The sequence below is a fragment of the Zalophus californianus genome, chromosome 17, assembly GCF_009762305.2.
Source record: "Zalophus californianus isolate mZalCal1 chromosome 17, mZalCal1.pri.v2, whole genome shotgun sequence".
NCBI lineage: Eukaryota > Metazoa > Chordata > Mammalia > Carnivora > Otariidae > Zalophus > Zalophus californianus.
Window position 1 is genome coordinate 52,065,311 of NC_045611.1, and position 21,158 is coordinate 52,086,468.

General features: G+C 44.8%; 1 protein-coding gene across 3 annotated transcripts; it reads left to right on the top strand.

Moving 5' to 3' along the window:
* Positions 1-1,733: 1,733 nt before the first annotated feature.
* On the top strand, positions 1,734-19,993 carry ELSPBP1 (epididymal sperm binding protein 1). 3 transcript variants are annotated; one of them, XM_027619864.2, is made up of 7 exons: positions 4,785-4,875; positions 6,614-6,681; positions 10,636-10,773; positions 14,491-14,637; positions 15,686-15,844; positions 17,886-18,050; positions 19,572-19,993. In XM_027619864.2, exons 2-6 carry the CDS (start codon positions 6,654-6,656, stop codon positions 18,041-18,043), a joined length of 630 nt encoding a protein of 209 aa, XP_027475665.1. In that variant the 5' UTR covers positions 4,785-4,875; positions 6,614-6,653; the 3' UTR covers positions 18,044-18,050; positions 19,572-19,993. The 3 variants fall into 3 exon arrangements, with proteins under 3 accessions (XP_027475663.2, XP_027475662.2, XP_027475665.1); XM_027619862.2 differs by lacking the exons at positions 6,614-6,681; positions 19,572-19,993 and adding an exon at positions 1,734-1,777 and having other exon boundaries at positions 4,782-4,875; positions 17,886-18,043; XM_027619861.2 differs by lacking the exons at positions 6,614-6,681; positions 19,572-19,993 and adding an exon at positions 3,137-3,271 and having other exon boundaries at positions 4,782-4,875; positions 17,886-18,043.
* Positions 19,994-21,158: the final 1,165 nt, after the last annotated feature.

Below are 21,158 nucleotides of genomic sequence, written 5' to 3' on the forward strand. Positions count from 1 at the left end.
AGGCAGACGCTTAACAACTGAGCCACCCAGGCGCCCCTAATTTTATAATTTTAAATGGCCTCATATTGCTTCATCCAGGATGCTCTTTTTTGTTTTCCCAAATTTTGACTATTTGCACGTGAGTGTGTGAGCATGTGTGCATCCATGTACCTGTACATATGTGTATAATGTGTGCATATTTGTGTGTATGTGTATGTATACACACCTGTAATGTATACACACGTATATGTATATGGAGGCATATACATAATTATTATTTTTAATTATGAAAGTCATACATATCTATGGTAAAAAATTTTAAATGGAGAGTCTCACAGCTGTACTTAGCTGCTCATTCTCACTTCTCAGAGATCCTATCCATCAAAAATATGGTGACAACGGCAGGATGCCAACTCCAACTACCCCACGGCCCAGGACAAAGGGTTCTCCACAGCATTTGAATGCGCCAGTGCTCAGGGAATGACTTGGTTCTAACCTGAATGTTCCAGACGTGGGTGTCTGGCTATTACGGCTCACTTTACAGTTCAACCATTGTCTTGAACCACCCCCAAATATTTTCTATTAATATCCATGTCCTGATCCAAGGAGGCCCATTAACATTCCAGAATATCAGTCCGTATCGGCTCCTTGCATTGTACAACATCCTTTATGGCACAAAGAAGCAAGCCATGCAGATACCTGGGGGTGGGGGGAGCATCCAGGCAGAGAGAAGAGAAAGTGCAAAGGTCCTGAGGTGGAAGGAAACCTGGACTGTGCTAGAAGCCCTGAAAAGCTTAGTGTAGCTGGAGCGGATCAAAGGAGAACAAGAGTGATAAAGAATGAGCTTTGCGGGGAAGGCCGTGGTATGGACTGTGGTTTGCATTTGGAAGTGATGGAGAATTGTGAATTAAAGGATGCCACTTGCCCCCACTTTAATCTCTCCAGTGGCTTCCATTTGCATTTAGAATCTAAGGGAGGCTCTGCAGGGTCCTGCCCCATCCACCTCACCAAGCATCTCAGGCTTCACTCCTCCCTGCTCTGGCCCAGTCGTTCCTTAAATACATCTAGCTCTCTCGCATCCTGCCTCTTCGGCCCAGATGAGCTGCCACTGCCCCAGGCTCCCCTCATGTCTACATCCCATTCTTCCTGCAGGTCTGTTTCTGTGTCATCTTCTCAGAAGAGCCTCCCCTGGCCTTCTGACCAGAAGTCACCTTGCCCCAGTTATTCCTTATGGCAACCTTGGTCCTCCTCCTTTGGAGCCACAATCACAAGCAAGAGTTCCATGCTTGTCTCTGGTTTATTCCCTTCCTGTCGGTCTCCTTAGCAGACGGCCAGCCCCACGAAGGCAGGGGCCAGGCCTGTCTCATGAGCTGCTCGCGCTTATCCCCTAGCCCTGCAGACCACGCACCGTGCGGACTCAGTAATATTTAAATGAATGCTTAAAAGCAAGCACCAAGAGAGGCCCGATCAGCAGCCCTGTGGATGGGACAGGGAGAGCCTGGAGGCCAGGACATCCTTGACGGAACATGACCACTGTCTGGGGACTTTGCAGGAGCAGGAGAGACAGAGAGAAGGCGCTGGGTTCAAGAGCCCTTCAGGAAGTAGAAACCATGGGGTTTGATGCCTGCTCTCTGAGGGAGGAGAAAGCTTTACTCTTGGGGTGACGACTTGGGGGAGGGGCAAGAACAGCGGGCGGGGCTTAGAAATAACGGAAATGTATTTCTCGTGGTTCTATTGTCCGGGAAGTTCAAGACCGTGGCACCGGCAGATTCAGGGTCTGGGGAAAACCCACTTTGTGGTAGACAATCATCTTCTCACTGAGTCTTCGCGTGGTGAAAAGGGCAAGGGGGTTCTCTGGGGTCCTTTTTACAGGGTCACTAACCCCACTCATGAGGCTTCACCCTCATGACCTCATCACTCCCGAAGACCCCACCTCCTACTGCCAACACCTTGGGGGTTAAGATCCCAACATATGAATTTGGGGGAGACACAAACATTCAAACCATAGCAAACACAGTGCAACTAAGTTAAGTTGTGGGGGGGGCGGTGGGTGGGGATATTTGGGGCTTTACATCAGGAGCCCAGTCTTGGAATGTGAGGTGCTTGAGGGGCGATCTAGATGGACGTACCTGGGGGGGGCAGGTGAAAATACAGTCTTGACACTCAGAAGTGAAATTTGCCTGGAGAGGTCTGGTACGAATGATGATTTCAGCTGACATTTCTGGAGTGCTTAGCACACATGAGGTCCCACAGGAAGCCTGAAGACAGCATGGCATAGCAGCCAAGAGCCCAGTTTCTGGAGTTAGGTTGTCAGGGTTCAGGTAGGAGCCCCATCGCTTTCGAGGTTTGTGATCCTCACCAAGATGCTTAAGTTCCCTGTGCCTCCACTTCCCCAAATGTGCAATGGGGGTAATACTAGGGCCCCTCCTTTGGGTTATTATCAGGATCATAATGAATTTAGAATCACGTATAGCACTCAATGAGTATTACCTGTTATTTTTTTATGATCTCAGCGAATCATCATAACAAGCCTACCTAATGGTAGGTAGGATTAGTATCCCTATTTTTTAAAAATATTTTATTTATTTATTTGAGAGAAAGAGGGTGGGCAGGGGGAGGGGCAGACTCCCCGCTGAGCAGGGAGCCAATGTGAGGCTTAATCCTAGGACCCCGGGATCATGACCTGAGCGGAAGGCAGATGCTTAACCGACTGAGCCGCCCAGGTGCCCCAGTATCCCCATTTTTTAGATGATGAAGCTAAGGCTTGGAGAATTTAAGTAACTTCTGAAGGTCACCCAGGTGGGAAATGGTAGAGTCAGGATTTCAACCAGGACCAGCTAGCCTCCACAATCAAAGATGAGTCCAACTCCATGGTCTGAACCAGCAGTCGGAGTTAGTCATGAGCAGGTAGGCAGTGAATGAGACATCACTCAGGAAAAGCAAGTTTGGGGCATTGTGCTGTGGTTAAAAATAACAAAAGAAATCAGAAAATGCTCCCATATGTAGCAGGAAAGCCAAGTGAAAAGGTGTGCTCTGAGACCCGGGTGCTCAGTGGCGCCACCTACCTGTTCGAGGACCTGAATCTACGGCCTTGGTCTATTTTTTTTCCTCCCCCAACCCACCATCCAGATTTGTTGCCATCTGATGTCTCCCCTGAGCTGCCCTGATCTTTGCCTTAATTATTCATAAACAAAACTAACAATTTACAACGGAAACACACTTTTGCATCAGGATCTGCCTGGATCCTCGCGGCCTCCCCCAGAGGCAGGAATTATTAACCTATGCTCTGCAGGTGAGGAAACAAAGACCCACAGATGGGAAGTGGTTTATGGAGCTTGAGAACTCTGACACTGGTGTAGACAGGTTTGCCGTTGAACCCGAGGTCCGTCACCTACCATCTGCGGTGCTTGGATAAGTTACTTAACCTCCCATATCTTGGTTTCGCTCTTCCGTAAACAGAGCTGATCATGCCTGCTCATCAGGTCGTTAGAAGGTGGCATACAGTAGGCGCTCAATAACCGGTAGCCAGCAGAAGCGGTAATGGTAACTGAGTCTCAAGACAAAAGCAGACCACCGATTCCAACCCTGAGTTGTTGTTTCTGTGGAAAATGGCGTATCCATGTGTCATTAAGGAAATGGCACAGAGGCAAATAGAAATTATGTCTGGGGAGGATGGTAAATGCTGATCATTAAGGTACTTTCATATCCCGCTGGAGATGGGTGTGATCCATGAGGAGGGTTTAAGGCTATGGTTAAGATCCCCATGATGAGTAGAGCCTTTGGAGCCATCTACGTGCATTAGAATCCTGCCATTTCCTCTCTGCGTAACCATCTCAGGCAGATCACTTGGCTTCTCTGAGCCTCAGCTTCCTCATCTGTAAAATGGGATTAAAATAGCTATCATTTCATTTGTGAGAACCAAAAGGCGTACTGTGTGTTGAGCGTGTAGCCTGGAATACAGTAAATGCTCAACAAATGCAACATTTCTCCTTCCCATCACACCGACCCCTCCATAATGACAGTGTATATATTTTTTCTTTCCTGTAAGAGCAAATTATTCTTCACTGCCCTCTAGGGGTAGAAAGTAAAATGGCCTGCATGACACCAAACCTGGGAGTTAGTGGAAGAAGAAGGAAGCCATAGGAGCAAAATTTTTGTCTTCCTGGGGCTCTGGGTGGCTCAGTTGGTTGAGCGTCTGCCTTCAGCCGGGGTCATGATCTTGAGGTCCTGGGATCTAGCCCCGTGTCAGGCTCCCTGCTCAGCAGAGAGTCGGCTTCTCCTTTTCCCTCTGCCCCTGCCCCCCACTTATGCACGCACTCTCTCTCTCTCAAATAAATAAAAGCTTTTAAAAAAATTTTGGGGGGGCACCTGGGTGGCTCAGTCGTTAAGCGTCTGCCTTCGGCTCAGGTCATGGTCCCAGGGTCCTGGGATCGAGGCCCGCATCGGGCTCCCTGCCCAGCAGGAAGCCTGCTTCTCCCTCTCCCACTCCCCCTGCTTGTATTCCCTCTCTAGCTGTGTCTCCTCTGTCAAATAAATAAATAAAATCTTTTTTTAAAAAAATAAAAAAGAGGGGCACCTGGGTGGCTCAGTCGGTAAAGCATCTGCCTTCGGCTCAGGTCATGATCCCAGGATCCCAGGATCAAGCCCCGCATCGGGCTCCCTGCTCAGCGGGAAGACTGCTTCTCCCTCTCCCACTCCCCCTGCTTGTGTTCCCTCTCTCGCTGTCTCTCTCTGTTAAATAAATAAATAAAATCTTTAAAAATAATAATACATAAATAAATACATTTTTTGTCTTCCTTCAGTCCAGAAAGAAGAGGCCTGTTGAGATGACCCCGTGGTCCAGTTACATGTTAGGATGGACAACCTTCCTCCTCTACTCCCATGAGACAAGTGGAAGTGAGTATACTGGAAAATGATGCGGAGGATTTGGAAATCAGAAAGAGTGAATGGGTCAAAGCAAGGATTCCTAGATTCAGGTAAGGAGGAGATAGAGAATCATCTGCTTCTGGAGTGCCTTGACCGCAGACAACTGAAAACAAGGAAAGCGAGACCCTGGATAAGTGGGTGGTTGCTGTAATGGACCCAAGCACCTTTCATGATGCTCAGCACATGGAAGGGAAGTGCATATATGTTAATTAAAAGGGGGGCTCTAGGGGCGCTTGGGTGCCTCAGTTGGTGAGGCCTCTGGATTTTGGCTCAGGTCTGTGAGATTGAGCCTCATGTTGGGCTCTGAGCTGGGCGCGGAGCCTGCCTGAGATTCTCTCCCTCTCCCTTGCCCCTCCCCCACCACTTGCGTGTTCACTCTCTCTCTCTAAAAAAAGGGGGGGCGTTCTATAATTCCAATGGATTGAGTCTTCAGACTCCAACTTAGACCCTCCACTCTCTTTCTTAAATTGTGGTAAAATGCTCAGAACATAAAATTTACAATCTTAACATTTTGAAGTGCACATTTCCATAGAAGTACCATTTTGAAGTGCACAGTTCCATAGAAGTACATTCACATGGTTGTACAACCAATAGCCAGTTGAAGTGCACATTTTGAAGTGCACAGTTCCATAGAAGTACATTCACATGGTTGTACAACCAATAGCCAGTGCTCTTTTCAGCCTGCAAAACTAAAACTCTGTACCTATTCAATGACTTGCACCTCCCCCTCCCTTCAGCCCCGGCAACCACCATTCTACTTTCTTTCTCCATGAATTCGACCGCTCTGATACCTCATGAAAGTGGAATCAAACAGTACTTGTCTTTTTGTGACTGGCTTATGTCACTCGGCATAATGTCCTCAAGATTCATCCATGTTGTAACAGCTGTCAGAATTCCCTTTCCCTTTAGGGCTGAATGATATTCCACTGTGTGTGTGATACACACATGTACATACCACCTTTTGTTTATCCACTCATCCATTGATGGACTTGGATGGTTTCTACCTTTTGGCTATTGTGAATAATACTGCTCTAACCATTGAGTGTTACAAATACTTCTTTGAGAACCCACTTTCAATTCTTTTGGGGATAGACCCAGAAGGGGAATTGCTGGGTCATATGGTAATTCTATGTTTAATTTTTTGAGGAAATGCCATACTGTTTTCCAAAGCAGCTACACCATTTTACATTCCCATCAACAGTGCATAAGTTTCTAATTTCTCCACATCCTTGCCAACATTTGTTGTTTTCTGCTAAAAAAAAAAAAAAAAAGTGGCCATTCTAGTGGGTGTGAGGCTATGCTCTTGATATATCTAGGAATCTAAATCAAACAGCCAAAGATCGTATGGTAAGCACAGAAGCAGAACAAAGAGAGACCCTGGTTATATATAGTTCACTCAAGCTAGGGTGAAACAATTCTCTACAATTAAAATCCTTTTCCGTCTGATGAGCCCTCTCCCTTGGATAGGCTCAAGAAACACTCTTTTTTAAAAAGATTTTATTTATTTATTAGAGAGAGAGAGAGAGAGCATAAGCAGGCTTCCAAGGAGCAGGGAGCCCGATGTGGGACTCAATCCCAGGACCCTGGGATCATGACCTGAGCCGAAGGCAGAGGTTGAGCCACCCAGGAGTCCCTCAAGAAACACTCCTGTTTTCATGCCCTTGGATTCCACGAAGTCCTTTTTCAATGATCACATTCTATATTCCAGAGATTCCTAATATGAGGTCACCGGGCAAACACTAGAGTCCATGAAACCCTGGATTGGTATAAAAAAGGGTGTGTATTTATCAGGGTAGTGAGAACAGATATTGACACAGACAAACTCCAAACTATAGCAGCTTAACACAAATCATTTTATTTCTCCTTCCTATAAAGTCCAATGAGGATGCGTCTGGTCAGCAGGGGTCCATGCACCTTCCACCGTGGGGTTCCACCATCCCCGAGGGCTTTAGGGTGTTCTGTGGAGTCTTTGCTTGGAGCTGATAGACAAAGATCAAGAGTCTGATGATCTTGGAGGAGGCTTTTTTTTTTTTTTTTTTTTTTTTGGCCAGGAAGTGATAGCTGTCATTTTCTCCCACTTCCACTGGCCAGAACTCACAGGATGCTTAGCTGCAAGGGAGTCTGGGAAATGTGTTTTTTAGCAGTACATTTAGGAGGAAGATGAAGCTGGTTTTGAACACACAGCAGTCTCTGCCATAGGGAGGTGTGAGCATTTTCCCTGAGAGAAGCTCTGGCTTCTCAAAAGAACTGATGAGTCCCAAAAAGGCTAAGAACCCACAGTTTATTCAGTCAGGGAACAATACCAGCTTTTTCAGTTCTTGTCTCATTCTGGTCATACCTTCCTGAGACCACACCCACATTCCTGTGGCAAAACTTGGCATCCCTAAGTCTCCTCTGCACATATTTATGGGCTAATTTATTTGATACACATTTATTGAGTGATTTCCAAATGCCAGGCACCATGCGATGGGCCAGAAACATAGCAATAAATAAAACTCATGCTCTATAATCAGAGAGCTCTCAGCAAACAGGAGTGATAGACATGTAAACAGATAACTATGTTCTTTAAATATTTGGTAAGTACGTTTATAGAGATTGACTCAGAGCATTATAAGAGTGCAGAAGAGTATTGATCCAGACTGAATCAAGTCGTATGGTTGAGTAATGGGGAGTAAGGCTAGGAAGAGAGAAAAGAACAGGATGAAGGGCATGAGCCAAATGTCAAAGACAAGAAAGAAGCATGGAGGAAGGTCGAGGAAATGTTAATCAGACAGTGAGAACAGAGAGGTCGGCAGGGCCCAGATTATGGAGGATTTTAACCCAGTTAAGAAGATTAGACCATCTGCTGGATTACTTTGCAGATGGCTAATAGTATCTATTATGTGTGGATTCTTACTAACAACTCCCAAGAATAATCTTAATCCTGTGTCAAGGGGGCATCTGCCTGCCCTCCCAGCATCATACATACCGGTGGTGTCCATGACTGAGCATCACTGATGACAATGATGACGGTGATGGTGATGATTGCTAACATTTGTTGAGTAGCAGTCATGTTCCAGGTACTCTTCTAAGCACTTTCCAGATATTAACTGGTTTCAACTTTATAAAACCAAGACTGGAAAGTTCTGAGACTCAGAGGTGGACCACGCAATGTGACTTAAGGGCCCCTACTTGCATCGACCCATTGGTGAAACTCAAAGCTGGAGGTCTGCCTTTCCCACCCTCTCCCGGTACATCTTTCATTCACCCTTATGGTGGCTTAGGTCAGATTATACAAGGTAGGAATCTGATCCAGAAGAGATGGGGCTACAAGGTTGAAGATAGAGAGGATGTCTTATTCATCTGTATTGGTAACAGGCTATCTCCAAATGTCAGTGGCTGAACTCAGTAGAGTTCACGTCAAACTCTTCTAGCACTTCAGTGTGGATGTTTGGTGGGAAGCCTCTTTCGTTGTGATTCAGAGACACAGGACCCTTCCATATCATGGCTCCTCTATCCCCGAGAGCCTCAATGTTCTCTGCAGCGTCCTCTTTATCTGAGTTTCTCAACCTGGGCACTATTGACATTTGGGGCCAGATGATTTTGTTCTGGAACCTGTGCATGGTAAAATGTTTAGCAACATCCCCAGCCTCTGCCCAGTAGATCCCAGGAGCACAGCTACCAGCTCCCCCTTCTCCCAATTGTAACAACCAATATTTCTCCAAACATTGTCTAACGTCCCCTTCTCCTTCAAGAACCATGGCTCTATATATCCAGCTGGCAGAGGAAGAAAGGAGCATGGAGGTTTTCTTGGGACTTTTCTGAGCAAGGAAATGGTGAACATCATTTCCACCCACATTCCATGGGTTGTAACTGAGTCACGTGGCCCCACCTAACTATAAGAGAGGCCAAAAAATGGGTTCGAGCTAGGAGCCCAGAAAGAAAAAGAAGATAGGTTTTAGTGAGTCCATGGAAGCTTTGCCTCACCATGTTTGGAACACGAGCATGCGCATGCACACACACACGTGTGTGTGCATGCACATAACCTATCAGAATGTCTTAGTCATAGTAAGCCTTCATTATATCTTTGAAGGAGGGAGAAAGGGAAGGGAGGAGGGAATGACGGGATGAAGGCAAAGAGAAAAGCTAGGATCCTGGACCATTAGATAAAAAATTCTAGTTCTCGGGCGCCTGGGTGGCTCAGATGGTTGAGCGTCTGCCTTCGGCTCAGGTCATGATCCCAGGGTCCTGGGATCGAGTCCCGCATCAGGCTCCCTGCTCCTTGGGAGCCTGCTTCTCCCTCTGCTTCTCTCTCTCTCTCTCTCTCTCCCTCATGAATAAATAAATAAAATATTTTTAAAAATTCTAGTTCTGCTCAAAAAAAAAAAAGGCATTAAGTTGAAATGATTCCTTATCTTACATGGGTCTTCACTTCCTTCTCCATGAAGAATTTGGGCTAGAATAGAATTTCTTAAGATGCGTTTTAGGGACCGTCAGTCTCCAAAGCTCTCAAGGAAAAGGAGGAAAAGGACAATTTGACATACTCCATCCTCCTCTTGTTAATTCAACTCTCATTTGCATATTGACCCTTTTGATGAATCCTTCATTAAAGAAACCCGTTTTGCTTTTTTTCATGTGGCATTTTCTGAACTTATATCTTCATTATGTCAGTTTTTTCTTAAGCATCTACTATGAGCAAGTCACTATTCTAGTTTCCGAGGAAACACTGTGTCAAAGACAAAGTCCCCGTCCTCACACTGAGGAATGCGAAGGCCAAGGGTTGCATTTCTCCAACTTTACTCATCCAAGTACCACCCCCTCGGTATTTACCATATCTGCACGTCACCAGCACTATCATTTGCTTGACCTTCCTCTTTAGATGTGATCTCTTCTTCACTTTAACACCCTTATTTTATTTTTTTTTATTTTTTCAATATTTTATTTATTTACTTGAGAGAGAGAATGAGAGAGAGAGAGAGCGCACGAGAGGGAAGAAGATCAGAGGGAGAAGCAGACTCCCCGCCGAGCAGGGAGCCCGATGCGGGACTCGATCCCGGGACTCCAGGATCATGACCTGAGCCCAAGGCAGTCGCTTAACCAACTGAGCCACCCAGGCACCCAACACCCTCATTTTAAAGAATAGTTAACATCAGCTCTGTAATCTGTAAAAATGCTACTACTTGCCATAAATAGAAATTGCAAACAAAAATAAATACTATGAAAACAAAATCCTATTATTACATTCTACTAGATGCTATTGTCCCAATAAGGCTTTGAGCCTGAGTCCTGCCCTCTTTTTGTTGTTGTTGTTAAAAAGGGAGATTATTAAGAATTAGAGACATAGTAGAGAAATACTAGCATTAAAATGAAGCTTTCTTTTTTGTGTCATCAGGATTGAAAAGAGCATTGCAAAATGCAATTGCTTTTCAGAATTATTTAATGTGTGTCCTTTCATTACCTACTGTGATCTCATGACCTTTACCAAATGTGTTTTCTGTGACATTGACAGCACTCTGATGGTCTGGAGGAAAACTTTATCCCAGTTGTTTTCATGGTTTATGAGACTCCTTCCCGATACTCTTGGTCTCAACATAAACTGGACATGCCCTTGTATGTCACGAGAAAGCTGGGGGCTAAGACTTTACGTGTCACCTTCAGACCCCCCCTGCCCGCCATGAGAACCAAACCAAGACTCATCCTTGGCTCATTCATTGTGACGAAGCCCCTCTGTTTTGTCTCTCTGTCTTCCAGATCAGAAAGATTCATGTGCCTTTCCCTTCATCTACAAGGGGTCTTCTTACTTTTCTTGCATCAAAACCAATAGCCTCTCCCCTTGGTGTGCAACCAGAGCCATTTATGACGGGCAGTGGAAGTACTGCATGGCGGATGGTGAGTGGTGCCATGCTGTCCCCTCAGCAGGCCTCCTCAAATGATGAGTCACAAAAGAAAATGTGTGGATTTGTATAATATGATCATATTTTTTTCTGTTTTTTAAAAATATTTTATTTATTTATTTGACAGAGAGAGACCAGTGAGAGAGGGAACACAAGCAGGGGGAGTGGGAGAGGGAGAAGCAGGCTCCCTGCTGAGCAGGGAGCCCGATGTGGGGCTCGATCCCAGGACCCTGAGCCGAAGGCAGCCGCTTAACTGACTGAGCCACCCAGGCGCCCCAATATGATCATATTTTTGAAGACGGGTTATGATATATGTGTGTGTGCATAGAAATGCTGCAGGAGGCTAAACACTGAATACTAGTAATGAATAATAATGTTAACAATGATAGTGTTGAAAATGGTATTCTCTGAACCACCATATTCTTTGTCTCTTTCTTGATTTTCTAAATTGATAAGGAAAAACAGAAACATTATAACAGAGAAGGGATTTGAGAGACTCTGTTTACTTTTTTCTCAAAGCCCAAGACATTTTTGCAATTATATGATTTCTATCTTTTGTGCACAAGACAAAAGGCATTTTGTTTTAACCAATACCCTATTGTTGGACATTTTAATTGTTCCTACTACTAACCGGCTTTTGAATATTTAGGACTTACTTTTCTCTCTTACCACTGTTCTTGACTCCCTTAGATCAAATTCTCCCTTTGATAATAAATATAACATCCCTTTTACTATCCTGAAATAAAATTTATAAAGAACATTGCCTATTCTAAATTCATAATTTCAAAATAAATCAACATAATATATAAGAAATAAAATGAAGCAAATTGATAATAAAATAATTAAGCACGCATGATAATAACTAACCTAAAAGATATTAAAAAGTGGCCAGATGCTTGTACCTCCAAGCAGAATCTCTTTGATTGTAAGAGCTAAAAATGACTACAAAGAAGCCCCATTATGCTGAAAAAAACAAACCAAACCTGGAAGCAATACTATCTCTGATTGAAAATATTGCTCCAGTTCAAACAATGTAAATCAAGATCAACTGGTTGAAACTGAATCTGAAAATTAGAGTGGTTTTTTTTTTTTTAATTCTGGAAAAGAGGTCCCCGAACATGCATAAGATGTACAAAAGGGGACAAAACTCTGCCAAAAGTGCATATACTAGACACAATTAAGGCCTAGAGAGTCAACAACCTGCATTTGATTAAACCTCTTTCAGCCATATCACTGAGGGCTCCTGAATAGATGAAGGTATGCTTTTTGCATCTCCTCCCTCAGCTCTGGCTCCTGAACCAAGCACTGCTCTTTGGACCCACACTGGTGGGTATCACACTACTTGCGAATAGCTTTAACATCTTAGCCTTACCCTTACCCTGACGTCTTCCCCTTACACAGCGGTGGAGAAGTGGTTTTCCATGGGTATTTCCCAGTAATGCCTCACAGGAGACACAGGACGCTTCTCCTCGTGAGTGGAATAGCAATATCAGAAACAGGTGTCCATGTCAATCCCTAACAATGCTAGCTTAAGATATTCATATCACTTAGACATATACTACTGTGCAGAGGCTTTTCTGCTCGTTTGCAGGCTTCCTCAATACGGACAAGGTGCCACCACTGTGTAAATAGAAAAACAGAGTCATCCCTAATTCTTTCCTTCCCACCCTGTGTGTAACCCACCAACTAGACTTAATTTTGCCTTCAAAATAGATCCTAGCTTCAGCTTCTGGGAAGAACCTGCTCCCTCTGCTTCCATCCTTCTCCGAATCACCATCAACTCTGCCTGCCAAAATTTGCTAACTGGTCTCCCCAAATCCCCCTCACCTCCCTGTAACCGATTCTCCACACATCAGTCAAAGAAACTTTTTTGGAATGTGAAGTCAGGCAATGCTACTTCCCTGCTCGTGTCCCTCTGGCTTGCCTGCACACTTAGAAGAATATCCTGACCCCTGGATAGCCAATGCAATACTGAGAAAGAAAAACAAAGCAGGAGATATCACACTTCCTGATTTCAGACTATATTACAAAGCTATAGTAATAAAAACAGTATGGTATTGGCATAAAAACAGACACATGGATCAATGGAACAGAAATAAACTAAGGCATATATGGTTAATTAATTTATGACAAAGGAGCCAAGAATATGTAATGGGGAAAGGACAATCTCTTCATCAAGTGGTGTTGGGAAAACTGTACAGCCACATGCAAAATAATAAACTGGATCCCTACCTTACACCACACACAAAAGTAACTCAAAATGATTGAAGACTTGAACATAAGATGAGAAACCACAGAACTCTCGTAAGAAAACATGGGGGTAAAGCTGTGAGACATCAGTTTTGGCAATGATTTTATTTTTTTTGGATTTGACACCAAAATCAAAGGCAACAAAAGCAAAAATAAACAAGTGGGACTACATCAAACTACAAAACTTCTGTATAGCAAAAGAAACCATCAATAAAATGAACAGGCAACCATGGAAGGGGAGAAAATATTTGCAAATCATGTATCTGATAATGGGTTAATATCTGAAATATCCAAGAGAACTCCTACAATTCAATAGGATGAAGAAGAAGGGGGAGGAGGAGGGGAGGGGGGTGAGGAGGGGGAGACCCTTCACCTTGGTCTGCAAAGCTCTACATGACATTGCCCTTTCTATGCTCATCTTTTCCCACTCCCTTCCTTGCCTGCTGAGATCCAGCTACACTAATTGTCATGCTTCTTGAATATTCTGAACTCCTTCCTGTCTTTGAACTCTTCACACTTTCATTCCCTCTGCTTGGACCTCAATTCTCCCCAATTTTTGCGTGGCTGGCTTCTCCACATTGTGAGAACCTCTTCTCAAATGCCACCTGCTCAAGGAAGACTTCCTTCATCCCTTCATCTATGAAAACCCCTCCATCATTTCCAAATGACCCTGACTCCCTCACTTACTGTGAGTAAATCCACCCACTATAAACATAATATTCAAAACTATATTTGTAGTACTACATTTGTGATGGAAAATTCAATCTATCTATGGGAGTTGCAATAAGGCACCAACACCTAAATGATAATTTTACTGTATTTGACTTCTCTGATATTTGACCTTTTTTTAAAGATTTTTATTTATTTATTTGAGAGAGAGAATGAGATAGAGAGAGAGAGAGCACGAGAGGGAAGAGGGTCAGAGGGAGAAGCAGACTCCCTGCCGAGCAGGGAGCCCGATGCGGGACTCGATCCCGGGACTCCAGGATCATGACCTGAGCCGAAGGCAGTCGCTTAACCAACTGAGCCACCCAGGCACCCTTGACATTTTTTTTAATGGCAACATTCTTTTGTATGTCAAGGTCTTGACTTCATCTGTTGGTCATAAACCATCAAAATACTTTGTCTTGATTTGATTCCTATATGTCTTCTGCTGATTCTAAGAGATTCATTTTTAAGACACAGTGAAGTATGTTGTTTGTTTGTGCAGTATGTGGGGGCGCCATGGTTGAGATTGGGAACACTATTGGGGAAGCTTTGAGGGTGAAAGTACAGGAAAAGCCTTTCTTTATGAAATGCTTGATGCAATGAATGAATAAAATCTCTTCCAGACTTGATGTTTGTCCTGTACTTTGGTGGCTGATGGATGGATGGATGGATGGATGGATAGATGGATGATTAAATGACTGTCCCGTGAATGGCTGGAGAAATTCAAACCACTCACGGGCTCTTTTCTGTACAGATTACCCGCGATGCATCTTCCCCTTCGTCTATCGAGGAAGGTCGCATAACAGCTGCATCATGGAGGGCAGCTTCCTTGGAAGGCTGTGGTGCTCTGTCACCTCCAGCTTTGATGAGAAGCAGCAATGGAAATACTGTGAAACCAATGGTGAGGCACTAGAGCAGGGATGGGGTGTTTGGTGGGAAGGAGGGGAGATAGCAATGATCCTACTGAGGGGACGATGGCACAGGGGAAAGCAGAGCAATGGGAGTAATACTTCTAGGAATCAAGGGTCTTCTTGGAGAATACATTAGGACAACTGCAGGAGACAGGAATGTCCTGAGGCCATGTTCTCCCGAGTCCCCAATGTCAGCATGGAAAATCCAGTTGTCCTAAGAACCAGAACAATGGGCTGTAGTCCTGATATTGGTTTTCAAGTATTTCTGTTGCCAGAATTGTCAATAAGCAGATTCACCAAGTGCTGGACCCTTCCTTAACATTTCATCTTAATAACCTCTTCACTTCTTAATGACCTCCATTCAGTCTAGAGCCCTCTCTGTATTAGACTCTGATCCAGGATCTTTATATATAACTTTCCATTGGATCTTTCCATGGAAGCTCTATGAGGTGCTATTTTTTTTCCCCTGGTCAATAAATGGTCACAGTAAAATTAAGTCCCATCCAAAGTCACGCTCCTAGGTGATGTCGGAGTTAGGATTTGAATTCAAGTCAATATGGCTCTGATGCCGTGCTTTCTCACTAAGTAGTGTTGCCTCCATAGAGATGAAGATTCACATGAGGCACCTATCATGAGCACACTTACTCCTGTATAAAATCTTAATTATGTTCTTCCCTTAGCACTCAAAAAATCCTAGTCCCACATAGAACCTTAATTTTGTCTTTGCCCTAACCCTCCATCACTTGTGTCCCTAACCCTACCAACCTTATCCTTAAATCTCACGATAACTCTGTTGATGAAGCCTGTGGAACACAAAAGCCTTTGTTCAGGTAGACAGTAATGTGTGGTCGTTGACAGTTTTGGTGCTCACTTGTATGCAAAGCGGACATAATAACATCACCAGGAATTCGACTGGGCACGTTCAACGTTATGTTGCTTTTCATGAGATAAAACATGGCGCCTAGTTCATGTGTGATAAATGGAAGCTCTTTTTGTTGTCTCTTCTTGTCCCGGTGACCTTTCCATGATTATTTTCAGAGTATGGGGGAAATTCTTTCAGCAAGCCCTGCATATTCCCCTCCATCTACAGAAATAGCACAATTTCTGAGTGCCTTGAAGATGAAAGCAACAAGTTCTGGTGCCCAACCACTGAAAACATGGATGAGGATGGAAAGTGGAGCCTCTGTGCTGACACTAGTAATCCGGGGAAGGGGACTGGGTGGACACGGGTGGATTCCTTCATTCATTTACTCAGCAAACTCCTACTCCAGCCCTACTGTGTGCCAGACACCGTGCTGGGATGTGGGCATATGGTAAAAGTAATGCAGGGTCTCTTCCCCATGGATCTGATGAGCAAAGAGCATAAATAATGCGACTGTGTGACGGGCAAAATATGGGCTGTTGAAGATCCAAGAGAAAGGGGTCAGTATAAGATTTTCAAAATGTGAAACACCAAATACTTGCTTGTACAAACAGAGTAAGCACATGTTAAGGTTTAAAAAAATCTGGGGTGCCTGGGTGGCTCATTTGGTTAAGTGTCAAACCTTTGATCTCATCTCAGGTCTTGATCTTAGGGTCATGAGATCAAGCCCTGCATTGGGCTCCACACTGGGCATGGAGCCTACTTAAAGAAAAGAATCTATTAATAAGGGAACTAGAAGGATAGGTAAGCCAATTCAGGGGACATTATAAGAAATACATAAAGTCAGTGAAGAGAAGAATATTGAGCACAAGCAAGATTGTTAGGTTAGCCACAAAATCCATTAACATCTAAAGGGCAATCAAATCTTTGTGGTTATCTTGTCTACCAGACAGAAATCATTGGCATCTCTGTTGAACAAAAATCATTCACGATGTATCAGTCTTCTACAAGTTCCAGAGTTGGGGCTTCCAATCAACAGCAGGTAGTAAGTCAGACAAAGTCCTATTTCCCTAGAGCAGGGGTCTGTGAACCCCATCCTTCCTATGGGCCACATCTGTGCCAATGTTTCTTTTGGCCCCTAACCTAAGAATCGTTTTTACATTTTTATATTGTTGAAAAAATTCCAAAGAATGATCATATTTTGTGACAGACAAAAATTATTTGAAATTCATATCTTAGGGCCCATATATAAAGACAGAAGACTGTATGAGGCATGGCAGTTGAAAACACCTACCATCTGGCCCTTTCTAGAAAAAGTTTGCTGACACTGAGCTAGAGAATCAGGTGACCCTAAGGGATTGTTTAGACAATGCTCTAGGAAGACATGAAAAGGTCATGTGGCAATCTTTTGGTGCCATTGCGTGTTTTGGATAATTTCGCTAACAAAGGAGAACAAATGTAGATTTGGTGGATGATCAGGGCGGAAGCCCTCAAGGAAGGAAAATAGAACATTTCTCTGTAAATATATTATACTATTTTCCCATAAAGCACATCCCAGACTGCCTGCACTTCAGGACTCTGGACAGCTCTTCAGCACTGCACTTGGGCATTTTTTTTTTTTAAAGATTTTTTATTTATTTATATGACAGAGACAGCGAGAGCCGGAACACAAGCAGGGGGAGAGGGAGAGGGAGAGGGAGAAGCAGGCTTCCCGCTGAGCGGGGAGCCCAATGCGGGGCTCGATCCCAGGACCCTGGGATCATGACCTGAGCCGAAGGCAGCCGCTTAACCACTGAGCCACCCAGGCGCCCCTGCACTTGGGCATTTTAAACACTTGTCTACAGCACAAGAGTTGCATGGAGAAGGCAGGGTGCAGCCTTGCTGGGCTTCATCTAGGAACATGGGTGTTGTGTGTCCACACATGGCCGCAGAAGCCCCATCAGTATTGATTTCGGTTCCAAATAAATTTTAGCAAGTGGCGAATTCACACACTGAGGATCTGTGAGTAAAGAGGGGCCCCTGTAATATGTCCTCTCCATGCTTCCCACTCCACTCCCTGATTCCCTTGGTGACATGACATTGTCCTTCTCTCTCCCACTGCCAGGAACCCTTGTGCTTTCACTCTGCCCTCGTTCCCCATTCCATACCCCATTGAGCTAAACCCAAATAGCTTCCCAGGGAAGAAAATCTCTATGATATTTAGGATTAGGTCAGCATTTCTCTCCACTAATGGGAACCTCTGAGCAGTGCCCAAACAACACACCCACAGGCATTGTGGACCCAATTTTGATTTTAGGGTGGGCTCTGAAGCCTAAGCCTTCACCATAGCATAAAAGCACAGGCGTAACCACTGTCCTATCCCCTTCTTCTCCCTAGGAATTTCCTCCTTGGTTCCTGGCTTTCCCTGCCACTTCCCATTCAACTATAAAAACAAAAATTATTTTAACTGTACCGACAAAGGCACAAAGCAGAACCTTACGTGGTGCGCAACCTCTTACAACTATGACCGGGACCACACCTGGGTGTATTGCTGATGCAAAGGTGAGACGTGTAACATACCTGGGGCAATGCTGTGTCCTTCCAGCAGGGTGAGCTCCACGTCCCAGAGATGAGGTGAAGTGGGGGTGGGGGGAGACTAGAACAGCTTCCCAAATTAGAAGGAGGTGGACAAACTCCTTCAGACCCAGAAAGGTATCATGCCAAGTTTTAGGTCCAGGAGGCCTTGGGTGTGCAAGATAAGAAAATGGAATTTCTCAAACTGGAACGTAAGAAGAAAAGATGAGCTTGAAAGGAGACCACCAGAATTTCTCCGGTCCCCAGAGGACATGGCACCAGGTTGTTGATCTGCTACCCCCATCACTAAGTAGCCAAAGGAGGAAAAGGTGGGGGTCACTTCTGCTCTCCATTGTGTGGGTCCCTCCCCCATCTCCACACATAAGTCTTCAACTCTCCCTGCAGGACCAACCTCACTCCCCCTTCCAGCCCTTTCCTCTGGCTTCAGTATCCTTAGGCGAGTGGAAACTCTCCAGACCCCCTGCATGGGTCCACTGGTCTAATCACTCAGTGGTTCTGGGATTTAAACACAAACAGAAGCCCTTTCATCAGATGTGTGGACAGGGTGTTTCTAGAAATATTTGCCCTTGGGTGCCTGGGTGGCTCAGTTGGTTGAGCGACTGCCTTCGGCTCAGGTCATGATCCTGGAGTCCCGGGATCGAGTCCCGCATCGGGCTCCCTGCTCAGCGAGGGGCCTGCTTCTCCCTCTAACCCTCCCCACTCTCATGTACTCTCTCTCTCTCTCTCATTCTCACTCTCTCAAAATAAATAAATAAATCTTTAAAAAAAAAAAGAAAAAAGAAATACTTGCCCTTATGAGGCATGCGGCTTATGGGTGACACCAAAATTAGTGACCCCTCCTGAATTTTGGCTTGGCTACGAAAATTATCTTCCCAGAACAGAGGAGAGGCAAAGGAGTGGGCTTGGGCCTCTGGGTACCATCTTAACAGGGTGGATATTTAAAAACACCCACAAGTTGGTGTACCTGGGTGGCTCAGTCAGTTAAGTGTCTCTTGATTTTGGCTTGAGTCATGATCTCAGGGTCATGGGATCGAGCCTCGAGTCAGGCTCCATGATCAGCACAGAGTCTGCTCATGACTCTCTCCCTCTCCCTCCCCCTCAACCCCTACTTGCACACACACACTCTTTCTCTAAAACAAATCCAAAACCAAAACCAAAAATACCCACGAGTCATCCCCAGGCTGTGGCTAGAATGAGGAACATTTTTAGTGCCCTACCTCTGACTCCTGTCCACCAGAGCACAACTATCTTCTTCGGATCCCTCTTCCACCAAACCTATTAGTAGAGGTGAAGTTAAGGCGCTCATGGTCAGTGGCTTCCAGGCCCCGTGAGCCAGGTGAGGGGCAGGGGTGTCTAACCCCTCCCGGCTCTGCTGCCTCATCTTCTGATTCAGTCTTGAAACCCAATGCAATACTTCGGTATTCACATTACATTTTGAGTCAGTGCATACCTAGTACCTGAATGCTGGCTTATGATTCCATTTTCCAGGGGAGGAGAAATATCTTCAGAGGAAGATGGATATACCAAGTTTAGAACCTGCTTCGTCTTTTTCATTGAGTCTTTCAAGTTTAATCGCTTTTAGAAACACCTTGTCCGCCATTTTGCTTAATCACTTGGTCCTTTGTGAAGAACAGAGGGGAAATGTGGCATAACCACCAATAAAGGAGCCCACAGTTAACCCCAGGGCTGCCCTTTGTGCTTCTTGGAATGAGAGATATGGTGAGGGACTGGAATGTGTGGTGAAGGAAGTGTTGGTGATGGGTTGGTGAGTCTCATGGGGGGAGGTCAGATTCTCAGCCCAGGGGCCCTTGGAAGTTAACTGCAGCCTGCTATCTCTTTCTGGGAACCCACAGATTTGGGTGGAGCATTTATAGATACTTGTTAAATCATTAATAAATAAATTAGTTAGTAAACAGAAGGTAAAAAATTCATTGCACTCGACGTAATGAGCACTGGGTATTATATGCAACTGACGAATCACTAAAATCTACCCCTGAAACTAATAATACAGTGTATGTTAACTAAATTGAATTTAAATAAAGAATTTAAAAAAAAAAAAGAAAAGAAAATTCATTGCAAGACTACCTTGACTATTCCTTCCCCATGCCCGTTGCAGATATCAGTAATTGATTACAGAATCTGTTTCCCTGTGAGCCCAGATGCATCCTCATATTGTTCTTCTCCTCCCTCTCCCCCTGCCCGCTCTCCCCCACCCCTCCTCTCTCATAAAACACTGAAAAACTGCTACCACTATCCCACACTGCATGCAGGCATCAGGGATAGATTTAACCATTCAACCACATTTGGTACCAATTTGATTGTCTAAAATGGTGTTGCATAGACATTCGAGAAGCCCAACGATCTCATTCCACTGTAGCTCAAGAACAACCAGATGATCAATCCTCCCTTAATCCCATACAAACATGCCACAGGAAACCTGGCTCTCCTGCCCCCTGATCCCACGTGTGCCCCCCATTGTCTCCAGCCTTCCCTCACGCACTTCCTACCACTGCCCCCTCACTCAGTACACTCCAGCCACTGCCCTATTCCTGACTCCAGCCTCTGTGCCTTGCTTGTGCGGAATCCCCTTCCTCTGGCCCTCCTGACGTCATTCATAAGATCATCGTCGAGGGCGCCCGGGTGGCTCAGTTGGTTGAGCGACTGCCTTCGGCTCAGGTCATGATCCTGGAGTCCCGGGATCGAGTCCCACATCGGGCTCCCTGCTCGGCAGGGAGTCTGCTTCTCCCTCTGACCCTCTTCCCTCTCGTGCTCTCTCTCTCTCATTCTCTCTCTCTCAAATAAATAAATAAAATCTTTAAAAAAAATCATTGTCGATAAAATGTTAACTTCGTAAAATAAAAATAAAATTCAGTTTCTCAGCCTCACTCACCACATTTAAAACTCAGTAGCCACATGTGGTAAGTGGCTACCATAATAGTGCAGACCTAGAACATTCCATCATCACAGAAGATCCCATTGGATTGTGTGGCTCTAGAATACAAGCTCCTTGAGGTCAAGTACCTTATCATTGCTCTATTTCCATCACCTGGAATAATGCCCGGCATAGAACAGGGA

Coding starts and splice junctions, on each gene's coding strand:
- ELSPBP1 (XM_027619862.2), top strand. CDS start 4,806: ATGACCCCGTGGTCCAGTTACATGTTAGGATGGACAACCTTCCTCCTC. Junction 10,774..14,490: donor GAAGTACTGCATGGCGGATG/GTGAGTGGTGCC, acceptor TTTTCTGTACAG/ATTACCCGCGATGCATCTTC. Junction 15,845..17,885: donor GAGCCTCTGTGCTGACACTA/GTAATCCGGGGA, acceptor TCTTCTCCCTAG/GAATTTCCTCCTTGGTTCCT.